The 20,941-nt window shown below is 36.6% G+C and overlaps 2 protein-coding genes across 14 annotated transcripts in view; one reads left to right on the top strand and one right to left on the bottom strand.

Moving 5' to 3' along the window:
• The first annotated feature begins 517 nt into the window (after positions 1–517).
• Positions 518–20,483, top strand: acp2 (acid phosphatase 2, lysosomal). 5 transcript variants are annotated; one of them, XM_058381744.1, is made up of 12 exons: positions 518–779; positions 3,727–3,822; positions 3,960–4,046; positions 5,704–5,856; positions 6,047–6,145; positions 8,672–8,761; positions 9,173–9,305; positions 10,694–10,782; positions 11,128–11,234; positions 11,608–11,786; positions 19,418–19,583; positions 19,690–20,483. In XM_058381744.1, the coding sequence occupies exons 1-12, from the start codon at positions 696–698 to the stop codon at positions 19,886–19,888; spliced, it is 1,482 nt and encodes a 493-aa protein (XP_058237727.1). In that variant the 5' UTR covers positions 518–695; the 3' UTR covers positions 19,889–20,483. The 5 variants fall into 5 exon arrangements, 3 of the variants coding, with proteins under 3 accessions (XP_058237727.1, XP_058237728.1, XP_058237730.1); XM_058381745.1 differs by having other exon boundaries at positions 519–779; positions 19,418–19,611; positions 19,690–19,829; XR_009203805.1 differs by lacking the exon at positions 19,690–20,483 and adding an exon at positions 11,907–12,123 and having other exon boundaries at positions 522–779; positions 19,418–19,556.
• Positions 15,528–20,941, bottom strand: part of LOC131347583 (sorting nexin-1-like) — a 28,303-nt gene continuing 22,889 nt past the window's right edge. For 5 of the 9 annotated variants that reach the window (XM_058381738.1, XM_058381739.1, XM_058381743.1 and 2 more), the window contains 4 exons: positions 20,477–20,599; positions 17,115–17,195; positions 16,825–16,896; positions 15,528–16,729 (listed from right to left, as the gene is read on the bottom strand). In XM_058381738.1, coding sequence (XP_058237721.1) covers positions 16,679–16,729; positions 16,825–16,896; positions 17,115–17,195; positions 20,477–20,599 — 327 coding nt within the window. In that variant the 3' untranslated portion in view covers positions 15,528–16,678. Of the gene's footprint in view, positions 16,730–16,824; positions 16,897–17,114; positions 17,196–20,476; positions 20,854–20,941 lie in introns of those variants that run through there. The other 4 variants (XM_058381740.1, XR_009203802.1, XR_009203803.1 and 1 more) reach the window with 4 other exon arrangements.

Raw genomic sequence — 20,941 nt, 5'->3', positions numbered from 1 at the left:
TTATACCTGGACATATACCAGAATTTAATATTTGTGAGCTTGCTGTTTCATAGACACATGTAGGGAACAAAGATGAAATAAATTAATTGATTAACATAATGCAAAGAATATAAAAAATAATACAATATAATATTCAATATAGTGTTTGCTTGTGACAATAATCACAAAAATAAAACACAATTGCATCTGGATCGTTAGAAAGGTGAAGAAAGGTGCTTTCTCGCTTTACAGACTGTAAGTCACGCACACGAGCACGCGCGTTAGGCGCGAACAACGACATAGTCACAGATTTCGACAAGTCACCCATGGGTGCACATTTTCATTCCACCCCTGATATTGTCTATAGAGTGGACGGTTTCCATACATTAACTTCAAGCCAAATACCGTGCTAGTTTGTAAATGCTACACTTTGTTTGCAAATTGCATTATTATTATATATTTTTTGGAGTTGAATACAGGGTTGGATGGTGGTGCATATTTGTAGATTACTTTTCTTGCGTTTTGCGCATACCTGGCAACCCTGAAACAGAGCCTCGTCGTCCGTTCAGTAAACCAGGCTCGAGTGTTCAAGTCGTCGGACACTGGGCAGTAGCTAAGCAATACCACATATCTCTGGCTTTATTTCTTGTCACGTCTTCTGTATACTTCCAGGAGGCCACCTAAATTCCATGTAAGCTGCGTATGTGATTACAAACATGGGATCGTTTATTTTGATCACCTTGTCATTGTTTGTCTTCAGATATGCGGTTGGAGAATCTACGCTTAAATTTGTCACAGCGGTGAGTATGATACTGCTTATGATCTGTGTTGCACACCATATATAACTATCTGCTTTATAATCACCCAGTATTATTCTATAACGCTTAACAAAAAAAAAATGCTTCATGTGGCTCAATGTAGCTGCGAAACCAACAATAAGACAGCACCAAATGTCCCTCCTACATTTTTGCAAATATGATCTTTCACCAGGAAATACAAATCATCGAAAGATTGGGTTGTTGTTGTTATTGTTGTTATTGTTGTTGAGTACGCCGAAGTAAGAGGATTTCTACGGCTAATAAAAAAAAGTAAAATGTAGCTTTCAGTTACGTTTCCTGTCTTGTGGTTATGCACATAGTGTCAGAGATCATTAATAACATCAAAGTTTCACTAACTAAATACTTAATAATTAGCTTATTTACTACTTGACATTTAATTGCACATTTAAAAAATAAAAACCAGCTTATTTATGATGAAAAGCGCTGATTAGATTAGTTTTGTGTAATCACAAGACGCCGCATGTTCACTCTTACGACATCGTAGTGCGGTCAGACTCTCGGAGTTTCTCGCTCTCTGTTGCTGAAACATGCGAGGCGGAGCGGCGCGTGTGGAAAACAACACAGGCCGTATAGATGCATAATTTCATGCATTTTTAATGAATACACATGAAATGTAACTGATTTTTTTCCCTGTTGCATTACTTAAAATTATAGAGTGCATTAGTGCATACTGTAGGAATTATTACTTAATTATTAAATTAAATAATTATTAAATAATTTAATTATTAGATTAAATATTATCTTACATCGAACCTTAAACTAAAATAAAAATGTGCACAATATTTATTTATTTATTGCCACTGTGCCAAATAGGAAATTAATAATTAATAATATTTAATACATTACATGCTAAAATCTCTTTACACCATATAAGCGCTGTTATATAACCTGCTGTACTCTAGAGGTGTAATTAGAACAATTTTGATCAGTCCTGTTAACACAATTGATTTAGACCATTTTGTCATTAATAGTAGGTGATCAGCATAATATAATAAAGGATGCAATTAGCACATTGCACCTCTGAGAGTTGACCATACTAAATTTGAGGCAATTTTACTGTTACTTTTACTGTACATTTAAAAAAAAAAAAAAAATTATTATTTTTTTTAAAGGAAATCTTATTTAGCATTTGTGACCATGAATAACTGTTTTTCATGTGGCGTTGATTATGATATATACACTCCATAGTTCACAGATGCAATCAGCATAATATAGTATGTCCCTTAATGTTGACTACTAAATTCTAGCCCATTTTACTGTCAATTTCTGCAGAAAATTCACCTTAAAATTTCTCTAGAATTCATTCTAGATGTTTTATAGTTCACAGATGCAATTGGCATAATATTGTAGAAGACCTCCCAGAGATTAATTGAGTGCATTTATGGTTTCATTCTGAGCTTGGGCTTCTGCTTGTACATATGTTCTCCCTGTGTGCAGGGCTTTTCCGGGTTCTCTATTTTTTTTTCACTTCCCAAAAACATGCCTATAGGAGCTATGCTAAATTCCCCATAGGTATGGATAAGTGTGTTGGTATTTCTAGTTGAAAGTCCAAACTAACTGTGTGCATGGAACTGTCTGATTTTTTCAGGATAAAACAGTTGAATGAATGGGTGAATGCATGAATGAATGAATGAATTAATGAATTAATTAATGAACATAAGAAAGAAAGTCACTGTTTAATCAAGAGTTTTCATATTGGTGTATCACCACTTGCTATGGTGACTATGATGGTTTGCATATTCTTGTTTCTGAAACTCTATGTATTGGGTGCATTTGATTGCATATGAACATTCTTTCTTTAAACCTTCTAGACAAATTGTGCAGAGATTTTCCGTAACCAACATTAACCTCTACTAAAGTGATGGAAAGGTATAAGTGCAGCGGATATGCCCCTGAACTATAACATAAAATCACATTAGTCCATCATAGTAGAAGTAGAAAAACAAACAAAAGCTGAAAATAGTTGCAGTTATAAGCCTGGGAAACCATAAAAGAATGCCAACGTTTGGTGATGTCAGTGGATTGCCCATTGCAAACAAGACATAACCCACCAAATAGTATGCCTTATTTACTTTAAGATCATCTATTCCAACACTTTAGCACATGGTCAGCCATGATACAGCATCCCTGAACCCTGATCAACAACCCAGAGCCTTAACCACTTGAGATACCACGTTGTTAAACACAAGCATATGTAAAGATCAGGAAATATATAATAAATAAGAAAGTTTAAATTCTGATCAATCATATCATATCCTATCATATCCATTCTTTACTCTCAAACCCCTATATCTTAATTGAGAATATCTTAACAAAAGAATTGGTTCTGCTTGGATGTCAGGAACAGCTGGACAGTTCCCTGCCAGGCCCAGAGAGGGCGCTGGCAGGTGAACCTTGGAAGCCTGCTTCTTTGTGTGTCTTTTGTTACGCCCTTCCTATTGTTCCTATCCTGATTGTGTCACCTGTATCCCATTAGCCCTAATGTCTACCCCTATAAATAGGGATCCTTGCGTTTGTGTCCTTGTCCATGATTGTTATCTGTACCGTGGTTTCTGTTGGGGTTTTGTTTGCTAGGTTCCATGTCCAAGCGAAGGTCTAGGTTTTGCTTTTGTTTTGTTTAGTTAACCACGCCATGTCTTGTTACGTTTGTTTCCATATGTCGCGTCTTAAATGTAATAAAAGCAGTGCTTCGCTGAATCCTGCGCATGGGTCTCATTACACCGTGTGCTGGCGTGCGTGTGCACACCACGGGCGTCTGGGGTCGAGCCCTGCATAGGGCGGGGGTCCCAGACTTTACATTGGATTGGAGGGGATTGTATAGATGATAAAGGGAATTATGAAATCTTTAGCCATAAATCCTATTAGGTTTTGTATTTGTAATTAGAAACGTTTGTTCCTGTTCCTTTAGTTATATCGCCATGGAGACCGTTCTCCTGTCAAAGCCTATCCAACAGACCCATACCAGGAGAGTGCATGGCCACAGGGTTTTGGACAGCTTTCTCAGGTTCCTTTTGCGTGCACACACACACACAGACATTGTTGCAAAACCCATAATAAAGTAGTTGTACTGCACGTGCAATGTTGCTTATGTGTTTGTTGAAACATTAGCAGATAACCTGTTTGTCTTCTGTGAATGTACAGGAAGGTATGCAGCAGCACTTTGAGCTGGGCCAGTTTTTGAGAAAACGCTACACAGGTTTCCTGAGTGAAAACTACACACGTTTTGAGGTCTGTGGTAATTAATATAATGAACTCAAAGTCTGTTTTCTTTCCTGCCTGTTTTGGGGGTATCTGGGTGCAGCATTATTCAGTATTTATTTGTCACACTCCATAGTATTTCTATTAGTACCTACCGTACTAGCGACAATATATTCAGAGAATAGTTTAAAACGAACAAAAGTTTTTTTTTTTTCAAACAAATATTTATAGAGTAAATTGTGAGAACCTCAAACAATTTGAAAGCCACAAATGAAAGGGGACAGCTTATAGAATTAACAGGCATTGCTAAATAAAAAAGCCAACAGCATGAAATAATCAATTCTAACATGTGCAATTTCACAAATTAAAATGTCTTTTGTATGGGAGGCACATCATCCTAATTAATATCAGGTCACCTGTCCTGCTCAGGTTTATTGCAGACACGGGAAGACTGGCTTTCCAGTAGCTTAAATGGGTGACACACATGGAGCCTCTTCTTTGGTTTCTCTGGTTTCTTTTGCTGTGGATGATTGAAAAAAGAAAGCAATATAGCTCATAAACATTTTAAGGACCAGGTTCAGTCCTTGCTGGAAGACTGCCTTCCTCTGAATTAACTCAAATTCCTCACATGAGTGACTTCTAAATAACTCTTTCAAAAGCTCTGACAAATTCAGGCTTTTTCAGGAATACACCATTGTTATAAGACACTAATAAATTGTGTGCTCAGTGAAAACCAGGAGAAAACTCAGCCAGCTCCTTAGCTCCCTAAAACATGAACCATGAACATGAGTTTGAGTGCTCACTGCATCGGAACTCCTGGCTCACTACATTGGGACACTGATGACTCAATGTCCAGCAACATACATTGTAAAACAACATGACTGGCACTTATCAACAACAGACAGTTGATGGTATTTAAAGTACAATATGCATTTCCAACTAGTGGATTTATTTTTTTCAAATCATTAAACACATTAAAATGATTAAACACTCCAACAACCTCGAAAATTAAATAATTTAAAAAAAATTTAATAGATGTAAAAAATCTCTTTTATAAGTAATCATTTGAGAGCTACAACAATGATTAAAAGCTATGTTTATAGACAAAATTGGTTGATAGTTTTCCATTTTTTCTAGCTGAGAGGGTTCTGAAAATATGACATAATTTCCAGTTAGGATCATATTGGTTTTTGCAGTGCAAGTTAACCTACAGTAACAGATAAGGTTAACCTACGGTCACAGCAAGTTAACCTAAAGTCGCAGATTACATTAACCTGCTATGGCAAGCAGTGTGCGTAAGTAATATAACTTATGTCAGCTTTGGTTTATTGCAGGGTTTGTACCTGTGACTAATTATTTTAAAACTCTTGCTTTTTGTGTCTTTCATCTTAAACATATGCTGTAACCTCTGTAAAAAAAATTTATACTGTAAACTTATGAGTATCAACATAACCTACACTATCCACAGCAATCCCATGTGTATACAGGCTGTTCAGGTGGGGTCATCCTCAATAGCAGTGAGTGGCCTACAAGTCAAAAGACAATTTTCTTTGGAATAATACTGCCTGAAAACTACATTGTTTTCAGAAATACCTTGACACAGTTCTATACCTGTGTGACCCTAATTTGATGTCAGCATTTTATGGTAGGTGCTGATTCCCATTTCTATCTACTTCCAATGGCACAGATTGTTGTACGAAGTACAGATTATGATCGCACTCTGATGAGTGCCGCCTCAAATCTTGCTGGTCTTTACCCACCCAGTGGATCACAGGTGTTTCATCCAGGTTTGGCCTGGCAGCCTATACCAGTACACACGGTACCCCAAAATGAGGAAAAGGTAAGAAAGTGCACCTTCTACATTTGCTTAGTATACTGCACATAGTTCACAAGTCCCTAAATTGAGAAAAAAATAATTGAGAGTTTAGATCAAATACCTGTTTGAAATGTTTACAGAATTATTATTTTCAATGGAAAATAATGAGTGATCACTAGACATTGCGTGACATGATTTTTTTTTTCTTTACCAGCTGCTGTCATTTCCTATTCCAAACTGCCCACGCTACCAGTTGCTCATGAATGAGACAGAAAAAACAGAAATCTTCCTAAATATGACCAAGACCTACAAAGTGAGTTTGATTACATACTCAAAATAATACTTCTTTAAAAAACCTGCACTGTTGTCAGTATGAGCTATTTTGAATTTACAGACAGGAACAAGTATGAAATTGAATTTTTCAACAGAGAACTTTATTAGGTTATTAGGACCTGAGAGTAAAATAAATTAAAATAAATTTGACCTGTGTTTGTTTAATATTTATTATATTCTTTCAAATTGGCTTATTTATACTTGACCTGTGCACACACACATGATAATGAAGAGCAAAAGTGGCCGGGAACACTGGTACTGTATCTCACAAGTGGCATGTGTATCTCAACAGAGAGGGACAGAAAGAGTGAGAGATGAACAGAGAGAGAGATAGAGACAGAATATTAGGTAATTGTAATTGTTAAGAACAATGTACATTGTGTGCAGAGTGCAAGCAGGGACTCTGTCACAACTAGCCATGACAGCATTAATAAAAGCGAGAGCCAGAATGTGACACAGACATGAGGGCTTCCTGGGACATAAAGCTGCCAGCCAATCCACCATCAACAAACCTGATTGAATGTGTGAGTTGGAAAGAGGCAGCATTGAAAACATCCCAGTTCACCAAAACACTCAAAAATGCATATGTACCTTCCAGATTTGGTACTTTACCTAAGATTCAAGAGGCTTTATTGTCATTTCAACCACATATAGCTGACGCAGTACATAGTGAAATGAAACAACATTTCATTTCAACACACGAAAAAAACAACACAGAGCTAGGACAAAAATTTTTGTCCTAGCCACATAAAGTGCAAAGTGTGCAACTAGGTGCAAACAGAGCAAAGACAAGACAGTGCAAAAACAGTAGGTACAAAAAGACAACACGAAAACAGGACACTTGTCGCAGAAAAGAGGAGCGCAGAAAAAGAACGTGTAATGAAATGTAAAAAATGAAATGGAATAAAAAGAAATGATGTACAGAGTAGCAGTGGTTGAGGTAGTGCAAATAGAAATAGGCATAAACATAAATATAAACATAGCAGTGTATAATGAAATAACAGGGTTTGAGGTAGTGCAATAAGTAGTGAACAATATAAATTATACAGGTGAAAAAGAGTGTGTGTGTGTGTGAGAGAGAGAGAGAGACAGAGAGTATTGTACAGTGTAGTTCTCTTTAGTCTTGTACAGTTCTGGGTGTATGTGTGTGTGTGAGAGAGAGAGAGAGTTTTTTGTACAGTTCAGTCCTGGGTGTTGAGGAACCTGATGGCTTGAGGAAAGAAACTGTTACACAGTCTGGTTGTGAGGGCCCGAATGCTCCGGTACCTCTTTCCAGATGGCAGGAGGGTGAAGAGTGTGTGTGAGGGGTGTGTGGGGTCGTCCACAATGCTGTTAGCTTTGCGGATGCAGCGTGCAGTGTAAATGTCCGTGATAGAGGGGAGAGAGACTCCGATGATCTTTTCAGCTGTCCTCTCTATCCGCTGTAGGGTCTTGCGATCCAAGACGTTGCAGTTCCCAAACCAGGCAGTGATGCAGCTGATCAGGATGCTCTCGATGGTTCCTCTGTAGAACACAGTCAGGATGGGGGAGGGAGATAGCCTTGTAGAAAGCCAAGCTTTACTTTGGTATGCATAGAGGTATTTGGTATGCATTTACATCTATAAACTGATGATAATCAGTCAAAATAATACTTGTGCCAGGATTAGGCCTTAACTCTAACAACATTTTCTAGCCTAACAAGTAGAATAGTATGTTCAATGGTGTCACAAGCTGCACTAAGGTCAAGCGACACCAACAAGAAATGTGACTATATATTTTTTGTTTAATCTGAATGTTAGCATAAGGTCAAGAGTGTGAGCACCATTACGAATGGGTCCCATTACATTCTAACCCCTACTATTACACACATCTGTTGTTCTCAGAGGGTCTTCCAGATTATCAAAATGAATATTATAGTCTCCAAAAATTAATCTTTTCTCTAAAGAAACAACTAGGTTACAGATCTGTAAATTCACCAAGCAATTCAGAATATGGCCCTGGGGGTTATAATAATTATTATTATAAATTATAATAAATATAAATTCCCCTACAGAAACGAAGCTGCTCTCACTCCCGCTAACCCTCTTTAGATTCTGAATACATACCTCTAATGCTACAATCTTCTACAGATAGCTAACAATGAAACATGTATTACAGGGAAAACTGTTACTAATGAGGGAGGCAGAATGACCAAACATCATGCAACTAACACACCAGACAAAATGTTTTCCATGATGGATGTTTATAATGTACCTTAGATAAAGACTGGTCGAATATAGGCTAAATATTATTTTAAAAAGATCCTCTCCTTGCAGTTTTTAAACAGAAAAGAAAATTGTTATTTAAAAACATCAACTGTGACAGAACAACTAAGACAGGAAAATGTAATTGAGTGAAAATAATATGCCAGTTAAAGAGCTTTCTTTATAAAATAAATGTTGAGCATGTGGAGGAGATGGTGCCATTGCATTGCATTGCATTGTTGTCGTGTTGCAGTGTAGTGAATGCTGTGCTTTTTAATGAGTAGGATTTCCTGGAGATGGTGAGGAATAAAACTGGGCTGAAGTCAATTTCCATTGAGATGGTGTGGAGTATCTACGACGCACTTTTCTGTGAGGTGAGGTTCTGTGAGCACACTATGCTAGAAGTAATTCAAAGGTATTTAAAGAAAGAATTAAAGGCTTAAAAATAAAGGAAATAAATATTTCAATATAAAAAAACAGTAAAAGTACTACAGTAATATATTTTGGTTTCTTTACTAGCATACAAACCTTTTTTCTGTAACATTGAAATATAGTTTGGAAGAGTAATGAAAATCTAAAATGTTTGTACTGAATCAACAATGCAGATGTTATGAAAACAACTATAACTAAATATACTTAAGTTCTATTATTTTTGAATAATAAGGGGACACTAATAACAGTAATTTTGTCAATATCATGGATCTGACTATAAATGAGTTCACTATTTTCTCTCACTCTCTCTTTCATACACTCTTGCAATCTAACTCTCACTTTCCCTCACACAGAAAAATCACAGGCTGCCACCTCCAGCCTGGGTGACTCCAGATGTGATGAAGACACTGAAGCAGCTGAAAAACTTTAGTTTCCAGATCATGTTTGGTGTCTATAAAAGAAAGGAGAAATGTCGGCTACAGGGAGGTCAGACCTGGGCATTTTCATTACCCACAAGTTTTAGAGCTTTAAATACATATTTACTTGATTGATGATTCTATAATGTGATTCCATAAATTATGATAATAAGAAATAGAAAGGTAAATATGCTTGCATATACTCTATTTATGGCGTAGATGTAATTTTGGCCCTGCCACAGTTTTGTTCCCACCATGTTTTGGAATTGTAATCTTTTAAAAATCTTAAAACTAAGATTTCAAATGGGCTTCTCTTCATTGGCTACCAGTGAGATTTTTAAATTCCTGGTCCTGTCTGAACTGGTTTCCTGGCACAGCAGTGGATTTTACTCTGTATTATTATGAAACAATTTGTAACCTATATAATGATTTACTTAATATATCATTAATTAGTTACTTACTTACATTCATCATTCCCTCAATCTGGACAAGTTCCCTTATTGCTGCAGATGAGAAACATCCCCAAAATAGTATGCTCCCACCACCATGATTCACAGTTGGGCTGGCGTTTTAGTGATGTGGGTCTTTTTTATTCATGCCAAAGAGTTTTACTTTGATTTCATCTGTCCACAAAACCATCTGGCAGTTTTATTATACTTCAGTTGTCTTTGTACAAACTTAATACAACACCCCACCTGCCCTCATACAGGCTAGATGTGTGTGATATCTTTGATATTGTGTGATGCACATTGTGTGCTCTGTTGGCCATAAAATACTGTAAGTGGTGGTCACTCTGAAAAAGTGCTGTCTTTGGTTATCTAGTGTTGGATATTAGACAGATTGTGGTTTGCACTTTCCACTTCTTAATGAGGGACATTTCTTGTCAGTGCTCCAAGGAGTCTTTATATTTGTAGAAATATTTTTATATCCCTCACCTGTTTATATTTTCACAACTTTTTGCAATGTTGTTTTGGGAGGGTTTTGGTGCCCATGCTGCTGCCTTGTGTGGTTATTCACTTTAAAGCTAAAAGATGATAGTAAACAGCTGTTAATATAAAAAAAAACAGGTTTTGAAAAAGTGGACTATGTGATCTTGAGCCAAGAAATATATTTATAAAAAGAATATAAAATATTGTGGACACTGTGGTGACATGGATTACAAAAGACATGTTGGATGATTGGTATCTGAGAAAGCCAGTAGAGCTACAGTCAGCAAGGTTAAGATGAACACTGGTTCCTGATGATCACTGATGCACAAAAACATGCTTACATAGCATGTCTGATGCATTGCAGTGTAAGAATTGTGATTTGCATCAGTGACACTGTGGTTCCCACAGTTTGATTTATACAAATGAACAATATAATATACAAAATGAATGACAAAATAAATCTGTCTAGTCCTTTAACAAGGTACATCTCAGTCAAGAGTTGGCATACATCTAGTACTCTTTCTTTTAGGTGTCTTGCTGGATCAGATTATTAAGAACATATCAGCTGCTGCCACTTTAAATTCAAATCACCAGCTGAAGATGATCATGTATTCTGCGGTGAGTCAGTTCCTGTTTTCCTTTTTCATTTGTTTCCGTTCATTCACACACTATGTACTGTTCACACACTATGACAACTGTTTTGACAAATCTTACTATTATTAAACTAGTATCATACCAAGAAAGCACCTTGAACTGTCAGTCCATGGCAAAATGTTTTATTAGGGTTCTTATCAGTATGAATCATACTGTCCCATTTCATATGGTTATTAGGCATGAAATGTAATCAGTTTGTAAATATGTGCAAAACAACCATATACTTTCTGAGAACATTTTAGGATTGCTCACAATCCTGCATAACACAAAATGTACAGACAATAGTTATTGTGTTTATTTTTTCTTCAGCATGATACAACCATTGTAGCACTTCAGGAGGCGCTTAATGTGTATAATGGATTACAGCCACCATATGCTTCCTGCCACATATTTGAACTGCACCAGGATCAAAATGGGTGAAGCAAACTTTCAACACACACACACACACACACATCAACCACCTTAATGGAAATATCTGTACCCCTGATCATTCATGCAGTTATCCAGTCAGTCATCTTGTGGCATCAGTGCAATATCTGAAATCATCTGGCCTGTAAACTGCATGACTGTTTTCATTGCTCTTATGAGATATAAGTGACAAATTTGATAATTGCATGGATGAACAGGTATACAGGTACTTCTGTTGAAGTTGCCAGTGAATGTATATCAGCTTGAACCTTATCTGTATACAAACTTTTATTTATTTTTACACTTGCTACACTTACTGCGGTTGAAGCACTGGAATAAGTTTAACTTATACATTTATGCTGTCTGGCCATTTCCCCTCAGATCATTCTCTGTGGCAATGCTTTATCGTAATGATAGCACTGTCACTGAACCATACTATTTAACTTTACCTGGCTGTGCCCGGCTGTGCCCCCTGCAGGACTTCATTAGACTCACTAATTCAGTCATTCCAGCAGATTGGCACAAGGAGTGCCAGATCAGCTCATCTACAAGTGATAAAGGTATAAACAAAAACAAACGTCACACACTTTAATATTTAGCTGGACAATACTATGTCTACCATTCACAACCAAATGAGATCAATAATTGTTCTTGATTTTCTCTTTTGTATGTTGGTGTAGATGTGATTGTTGGGCTGGCTGTCTGTGGCTTCATTCTTCTGCTCCTCGTTGTAGCGTTGTTGGTCGTGTTGTGCCGTCAAAGCGAGCTGGTCATTGGTTATAGCCACATTATCAACCAGAGTGATGATCACTCCTGACAATCATACCAGCTTCTGTGCAATGCAGAGTCATCAGATAATGAGGGCCTTTAAAAAGCCAGTCACACACTCACCAGCAGGTACTATATACAACCAAATAGGCTATTATAGGTAATTTTTAGTAACAAAAACATTTTGATATGGAAAGTGTGATCTTTTTTATATTGCATTTTTTGGAAGAAAGAGCATTCATTATTTCCCCATGGTTTCCTGATTTTCCCTGATTTCCTCCTTAATTTAACCTTAGACTGTTTCCACCCTCCTGACAGCTCTCCCCTATCACATGACAGCTACCAACCATGGAGGGTGAAGTCTATCACATGCTTTCTCCAAGGCTTGTGAAGCCAGCTACTACCTCTTTTCAATCTGCTGCTTTTTCAGTGTCAGGGGACAGTGTGACACTCTCTGAGTACTATCCTCAAACATCTGCACAAATGAGTTCACAGATGCCCATGATGGCTAATGTTGCTGTGGGGGAGAGAGAATATCCCACTTCTCTGTCCCATTTGGCAAAACCAAATCTTTATGATAGGAGCTCATTTGTTTACATGTCTTAAAAAAGTGTTTCAAAACACGGCCAGTGTTCTTGGTGTCACAGTATTTCAGAATCTGTTGGTCTCCCAGGTTTTTTAAACATAACAATACAGGGAATGATGCAGAAAACAAAAAAACAAATTGAGCATATTAAGGGGGGGTCAAACTGGTTTGGGTTATTGTTGTGGTGAGCAGAAAAGCCACAATAAGTTGCACTGCTATCAGCCAAGAACTACACTAGACACTAAAACAGGATATTTGCAAAAGGTCCAATGAACCCTTTGTCTGTGTGTTTGAGCCCTCTTCATTTCTCTTCTTGATTTATTACACTAATGGGACTACAAGACAAGTTTTTTTGTTTTGAAAGAGCACTTGATGATTGGCCAGATTTACCTCTTATACCCGTTTGCCATCCTCTTAAATTTTGTATAGAGATGCAAGTCTGTGCTATGCAAGTCTGTTTAATCAAATTTGATGAGGAAAAACTGTCCCTATATAATGAAAAGCCAAAAAATGTGCATGACCAAAATATACAGGCATTGTAAAAGTGTTTCCAATTTAAGAGATATTTTGGTAGGATTCACATGTTAAAAATGAAGCCCTGGATGTATTATGTCCCCACATAAGGCCCACAAACCTCTCCAAGGTTGGAACGTCATTAAATAATATGATTCTTTGACCCATTTTAGTGTATTTTCAAGCTCAGAATCATTGTAATTATAAATTATAGATGATTTTATTTGTATATTTATAAGTGTTTGTTGATCAGTATGTGAATTGTAACGGGCTCATTGAAAGCCAGTAACTGTACTTTTTATTGAAAATGAATGGTAGGTCTGTGGGATCAATAACATGTAACACTACTCCCCTTTTGATTTTCACTGCGTTTTGATTTGAATGTTTTAAATGCCAGCTGCCTTTGTAAATGAATTCAGGTCAATAAAAAGTTTAAATCATCTTTCACTAATTTCCACTGTCCTTCACGGTTAAATCTGATCTGATACTTCTAATTTTGTTAAAGTAAAATAAATAATACTCACACAGAAAATTTTTAATCGTGTTGTATCAGAATTCACACACACACATTTCAATTCATAGCATTTTCATTTTTTAAATGTTGCAGCACTATGTTTTTTATTAGAATTTATTGCAGAGATCATTAAGCTGCAGTTGTATTACATTACATGTACATTACGTTTATAGATTAGGCAGATTGCTTTATCCAGAGTAGGGTTGCAAAGGGGCGGAAAATGTCCGGAAAATTTCCACAGAAACCAAGTTGGAAACTTAACAGGAATTTATGGTAATTAATGGGAATTTATTTAAATTATTTAGAAATTTGGGGAAATATGTATAACCTACATATACATAACATAAATATAAACATTTAGTTTGATCATAAGCTGACATGCAAGCAGACTAATACATAAATGAAACTTTGATTTTGATTTAATTGTAAGTAGAACTTTAATTAATTCTTTCATTGAACAACACACAAGCATAAATGTTGAATGTAAAAAAAAAACCTTATTTCCTTCTAAAACAAAAACACACCCCACCCATTTCCTTCCAAAAAAAGTCCCATTAATCTTCAGGTTCAAATGCAGAACTGTGGCTTTGATATTCTTGTGATAGTCAGAGCCTGGAGAATAGAGTTCCTCCTCCCCCCTTAAGTGACTGAGGGGGATTGTGTGAGTGTGTGTGTGTGTAGGATGGTCTTTTTTAGACAGTTTTTTTTAATTATCTCACCTAAATGTTTGCTCGGTCAGTGTATTTCTTTTTACAATAGTAAAATTTTGTTTTAAATATAAATGTATGTAATATTTATGTAATTTACATGGCTACTCACCAAGATGGACATTTTTTGAAATTATTTTGTGTGTCAAGAAATGATCAGTTTATGTTATGGAGGAATGCAGAGTGCATGTGGGGGTGTGGCCTCAGTCACCCAGCAGTGCTGTGTGCATGTGATTGAGGTATATACAGGGTTGTTTTATCTGGTTGTTTTAACCAAGATTATGCTGCAAGATATTTTTTCAACTACATTTAAGTTCCCTGTTATAGGCTAACCTGCAATTTCCAAGTTTATTCCCATATATTCCCGTTAATTCCCATATATTCCTGTTAATTCCCATGGAAAGTTCCCAGCCGTGAAAATTCACGGGATTTTGCAACCCTAATCCAGCAAAGTGTGGCAGTGCTGGAAACTCCAGGGCTGTACTGTACTCATTTATGCAGTTATCCAAATATATGTCAGCAATGAAATGCAAAAATAAATAAATAAATAAATAAGAGTTATGGGTCAAGAGCTTCAGTTAATGTTCACATCAAACATCAAAATGGAGACTTCATAATTTTTTATTCTTCAATGCGTTTTTACATGGTGCATCTGCAACATGATTGGCTGTTAAGATAATTGCATGAATATGCAGGCGTACAGTTGCAGTGATTGTGGGACAGTGACATGTGGGACCTATACATATTTGGAGTAATATACTCTGTCACTGGGTACATAAGCAAGTGTTGGTGAGGATGTGCTCACTATACATCCCAATCAGAGGCCCTATCTGAATGGCTCACTGCTTATGACTGTGATGGTGCATTCAGATCAGGGTACAGAGCCACTCTCAACCCAGCAAAGACAAGCAATTAAAATTAAAAGGAAATCAAATGGAGACTATATGGAATAGTATAAAAATTGTTTAAGAGACATAAATTCCCCTGGTCTGATGTTCCTATTTAATAGTAAGTTACATGTAATTTCTGTAGGTAGTTCAAGGCTTAAATAATGACCAATTTCAGTGATGTATTTTTCTGTATGAATTTACAAAGCCAGTACATGTTAACTGAAACCACCACAACTGTAAGCTGTTGAGATTTATTGAGGAAATGTGGTTAATAAGAAGAACTGAATCTGCAGAACAGAATGAAAGCAAAAGCTTGCAAAAAGTAGGATATTTACTCTGGTTTATTTAATAGAATTGGTACACACCATCAAATGTGCATTTACAGCATATACACAAATACTGAACAGAGACAAAACAACTGTTTCACAGAAATCAAAACATTTATTCTGAAACTTTACACTGCAGGTCCCCAAACAGCATCCTTAGTTTTTTAACCTTAATTTTGCAAATATGAATGGAAGTTTCTTAGGTGGACAAAGGCCGTTGCCCCATACACATGTTGTCTGTGTACAAGTATGTTTTTGCATGTTGTTTATGAGAGTAGAGCATGATGTGGAGAGGTCAGGAGTATATATGGATATATTTTCTTTTTTAAAATTAAATGCTAAATTTATATTACAAGTAAAGGTGAAAGCAATCCAGTCCATTTTACAGTCCAATTCTGTGCCAGACAGTAAAGTAATCACTATGGTAAAAACTCATATGCCATACTTTACATTAGTGACATGCAGAAAATGCCTAAAAGCCTTCTCTGCATTACTGTTTATATATCAAATACATGCTTAATGAATTAAAAAGCAAATAACAATTAAAAAAAATAAGCAAGGTATTACTTTTTAAGAATGTTCTCATTTCATTCCACTCCCATGAATGCATGAGATTTATGTCATATTTAAATACAATGAATTACACCACAGCCCTCAGCCATACGGGGATGTGGTTTTTATCAGAGAAAGGCAGAATGGGCTGAAAGTATAATCTTCCAGGAGGCTTTATCATCTATAAAGGAACAGTTTTTTAAAATATAATTTCTTAGTGTTTTAGGACAGCATTATGCCGTAAGTGAGCGGGCATGATGTTCATTAATTACTGTCTCCTTTTTATAGGTATGTATATCTGTATAGGTATGTAAATACAGACACATATTCAAGCATAAATTTGCAGTTGTTTTTTTTATACTGAACAAAACCTTTAAACTATGTACATAGGTGTATAGATATATGCCTATACATAGCCCCTTTTGCCTAATAATGTATTAATGCATTCATTGCTTCATTGCTTTACAGTAGTTTATTTTCTGCATTTCGCTAATAAAAAGTTTTTGCAATTTTGCATTTAACATTTTATCTGTTCACCTTTTTTTTGCTTTTCAGTCTGCCATGGAATCTTATCAGTAGTAATGATCAGGCTAAAGTCACATGATGGCTTTTGCCTCTGGCAGGAAGGCCTCCCAGCATTTCACCATCTAAAAGAGAGCCCAAAGAAAAACAATCAATCATATTATCAGTCAATCAAATGCACCACAATGCAAACACCAAACAGTCATATACAGGCACTCACCTGATGCTGCAAACAAAGAAGAGACTCTAGGTACTTCACTATGTGATGTTTGAAATCTCTGCATTTATTTTTCTGAAAAAAAAAATATGCATGTTTTATAATGATAGAAATGGATAAAAATGCACTGGCTAAAATATTCTTCATGAAACAATTAATAAAAGAGGTTCACTTTCTTAGAAAGTTTTTTTCTCCATTAAATATAATTTGGAATCTAAACACCATATAAAATTAGTCTTGCTTATAACCAACAGTGTATTCTTCTTTTACCTTCCAAAAATTTCTGCTCTCACCTCAAACCTGTACACTTCCTTCTTTAAGGTGGAGCTTATCCGCTCAAAATCTCTCTCACATTGATTTACTCTTGCTTCCCACTGCACAGAAAAAATACATACAGAGTGTAAACTGTAACTGAAAGTCTGGCATACATGTAAATATTATATAAAAATGCAACAGGCCTTCAGCAAATATCACCCCAGGGGACAATTTTTGCAAGTTACACTGAATAATAAATATTCCATAGGTTAACACACTCATGACATTTTGTGAAAAGTGCTGTATACTAATTGTATGTAATATCTGCTCATAGCTCACTGGCAGCCATGTTTTTTTTTGTTTTTTTAAAAAAAGATCTCAGTTACAGATTAGCAGAAGGATTGCAGTGCATCAGATTTCAGCTCAATTGAATTTTCTTTCCTGAAAAACAGCTGTTTAAACTTGACTATGTTATCTTAAACCGGAGTGGGCAGGGTTGAAAGGCAGAATCACAAAGAATTTTCAAGGTACGCCATGTTTTGCACACAAATGCCTTTGGATATGTCCTCAGAATCTAGTCCTGTACATGGCAGTAATATTTCATGTTAAACCATGCAAAACAACCATTAGTTTGCTTTGTTTGGTTATTATAATTATTCTTATTAGGGTCACACCAAATATCCTTGGATATGTTTTCAAAAGCAGGTTTTGCAAATTAGCTAAAATTTAATGGTGATATTGTTCCTGGTTTCATCTGGTGTAAGTTGTTTTTTTTTTTTTTTTTTAAATTGTACTGTTTTCATCAATAATTCTACTCTGCCATTTCCGTTTTTGTATTGTTCACTTGAGAGTGAGAACAATGTAGTTTCTATAGGGGAAAGTCTGGATGCTTTAGGCAGAGATAGTTTGCTTTCCATTGAAGCACCCTCTGAGACTTTAATATACATTATGTGTAATTAGCTAGGCCTTCAGGGGCTCCATTAGCACTGGTTAGGGGTATACCAGGAGCCAGGGTGCCAGAAAGTAGCTTTTCATAGGGTCTTAGACAAGCATAAGTTTTCTAAGGTAGTTTTTGATGTAGGGGCAAATGATATGTGCCTTCATCAGTCAGAGGTTACTAAACGTAACACTGCAGAGGGGGTAAATTGGCAAAGGAAATGTATGAAGCTGTAATAGGCTCTGTAAACGTCTGATCTGATCTAACTTATTGTTAGATCTAATTTATCTGATCAGTATCTGATTTAACATATTGTTAAAGAAATTATTACTGATCAGAAGTTTAATGTACTGTGTTTAACAGAAACATGAATTAAACCAAATGAATACAGCTATCTACATCAGCCTCACCTCACGACAGAGGAAGTGTCACAATTTTTTAAATAATTAAATAAACAAATGTAGCCACGAAAATAAGTCAGTTGTGCTAATTATTATTTACAGACCTCAAGGGCCATATTCTGAATTTTAGTGTGAATTTATGGATTTCATCTCAAACATTTACTAATCAGAATGTAGCAGATTCATCAGAATGCAAGGACCCACCCATAACGGTGATCACACTCTTTATCTCATACTAACATGCAGATTAAATAGAAAAAATACATTTCCACTCTGAAGCTATTTCAGGCCATTACCTTGTCTCATTTAAAACATAATACATGCACTTTGCCATGTTACTCTGTCAAACTTTCATTAATACTATTTAGCAATAGTCTCCCAGAGTTATCATCCACAATACTTAGAGTCATATACTGAATACTTCTAGGTACTGTAGCTCCACTTATAAGAAAAATAATTAAAGAGAATAAATTAGCACCCTGGTATAACAATCACTGATGAACCTAAAAACCAACAATTAGAAAATCAGATTTAGTACTTTATTAATCCCATAGGCAATTGATTTCTACGGTCTTACCATCCATATAATTGAATGAGTAAAAATAAAAATAAATACATAAACAGCAACAATTGGGCATCAACATCGACACCTGCATGCACAGATCGACAGGTTGCAAAAACAATTCACGGCTCTGCTGCAAAAAAACTTACTGTACAGGTTATCTAAGTAGATTACTGTGAGCATTTAGTAGCTTAACAGCAGAAGGAATAGAGGAATTAGCATATCTTTTAATTTTGCTTAAGATATAGGGTCTGTGTATGAGGAAAAGCTTTGCGTCTTCCACACCATTTTCATCTTGACATGCAAACTACATGTATAGTTTGCCATTGACTAGGGAGATAATTTCATCTTTTAAGATCTTTTCAGAGCATTTATTTACCAGAGATGAAAATGTGCCACTGGTCTAAATTTATTTAGCTCTCTGGGATTTTTTGGATTTAGGGATGGGAATTTGTGACGGCAGAGCCCACACCTCTACCCACAAGCAGCAAAATATCACTCCTCCCCCACCATTTGCCCTGCTGAAGGGACAGCACCACTCCATCACCTTGTTTCGTGGACAGAGACAGAGCACTTTTCTGCAGGACAGAATAACCAGAGCACTGAGGTGACAGCTATTCAGAGATTATTAAGGGGTAAGGCTGGTTCGGAGAGGTAAGGTCTCTTATGTTTGCGGCTTCTAATATGTGCTTGTCTCTCTGTGCTGAACGCAGACGCTTCCCAGATGTAGACCTGGGTGCAGCCTGGGTTCTGTTTTGCTGCTTCTCCCCACTGCATAGAAGAGCTGGAGACCTGCAGCAACTACTCCAAAGGTTGTGCTCCATCTTTGTAACATCTCTGACTGAAATTGACCTTACTACAGACTCTCACTGCACTATAAAGTTACTGCTTCACTGCTCCACATTAGTGTAAATAAATCACCATTTACTGTTTCTTTGCCTCTGTGTCTCTGTGTTCAGCCCACTGCAGTTCTAGTTGCTACAGAATTGTAGTGAAAGTTTGCCATACAGTAGGTATTTGTCCATCTCCTTCACACATGAAAAAGGGTAGAGAAGATCTCACTGAACTGGTCCACAAAATAATGAAATGTGCGTACACAAATGGCATAGGGCTATCAGCCTTCTCTGTTTTCACACTCTTAAATAGAATTGTGACGCATTCCCGTTATATCTCATTTTGAGGACAGAGGTTCTCTTAATGTGGAAACTGTCTTAATGTCAGACCGTTCAAACTGAGAAAAGAATGACTTAAATGCATCTGGCAAGTCTGTCTGCTCTACACACAGATGGTCTCACTGGTATGCTGGTTGATGAATGCCATTGATTAAAATCCTTGCCAAGCTGCTCTTAGGCATTAAAGTGCAATGATTAAAATCCCCTAGGATGGGGCAAGTCGAATCCAGTCTGAGTGTGATGTCAGCTATCAGCTGAACCTCAGCTGATGCGTTGGCTCACAAATGTATATCCACAAGTGTGTAAAATCACAACGGTATTACAGTACCTTTTGTTGATGTACAAACACACTCCTCCTCCTCCTCAACTTTTCCCTGGGAATCTCTGGTGACTGATCTAGGTGAATTGGGTTTCCAAGCCTTATACTTAGGTCCTCATCCCGATCAAACTCCTTCAGCCATGTTTCAGAGAAGAGAAGTTTCTTTAATTTCAGGTAACCATTTAATCCACGCTTCCAGATAATCTGTCTTATGTCTAAGAGGCTGTACATTTTACAGCAAGAGGAGGGTAGCCAATAGAAATCGCTAAGCCTGACATTTTTAAGTCTCCAGTGAAGTAGTCCTCTTCTTCCCGTATTTTAATCCAGATGTCCCAGCTGTACAGATCCTCTGGTAAGCCTGCTGGTATAACTCCAGCTGTCGATTTCTGCAAGGAAATAAGGACCTCGCGGCTGAGAGTGATACTCCTCAATACGCAAATTCCTCTACACCATGACAGGAGCAACAGCCTGAAA

The sequence above is a fragment of the Hemibagrus wyckioides genome, linkage group LG27, assembly GCF_019097595.1.
Source record: "Hemibagrus wyckioides isolate EC202008001 linkage group LG27, SWU_Hwy_1.0, whole genome shotgun sequence".
In the NCBI taxonomy this organism is placed as follows: domain Eukaryota; kingdom Metazoa; phylum Chordata; class Actinopteri; order Siluriformes; family Bagridae; genus Hemibagrus; species Hemibagrus wyckioides.
The sequence above is the reverse complement of the archived record's forward strand: the minus strand, read 5'-3'. Positions and strand labels throughout refer to the sequence as shown.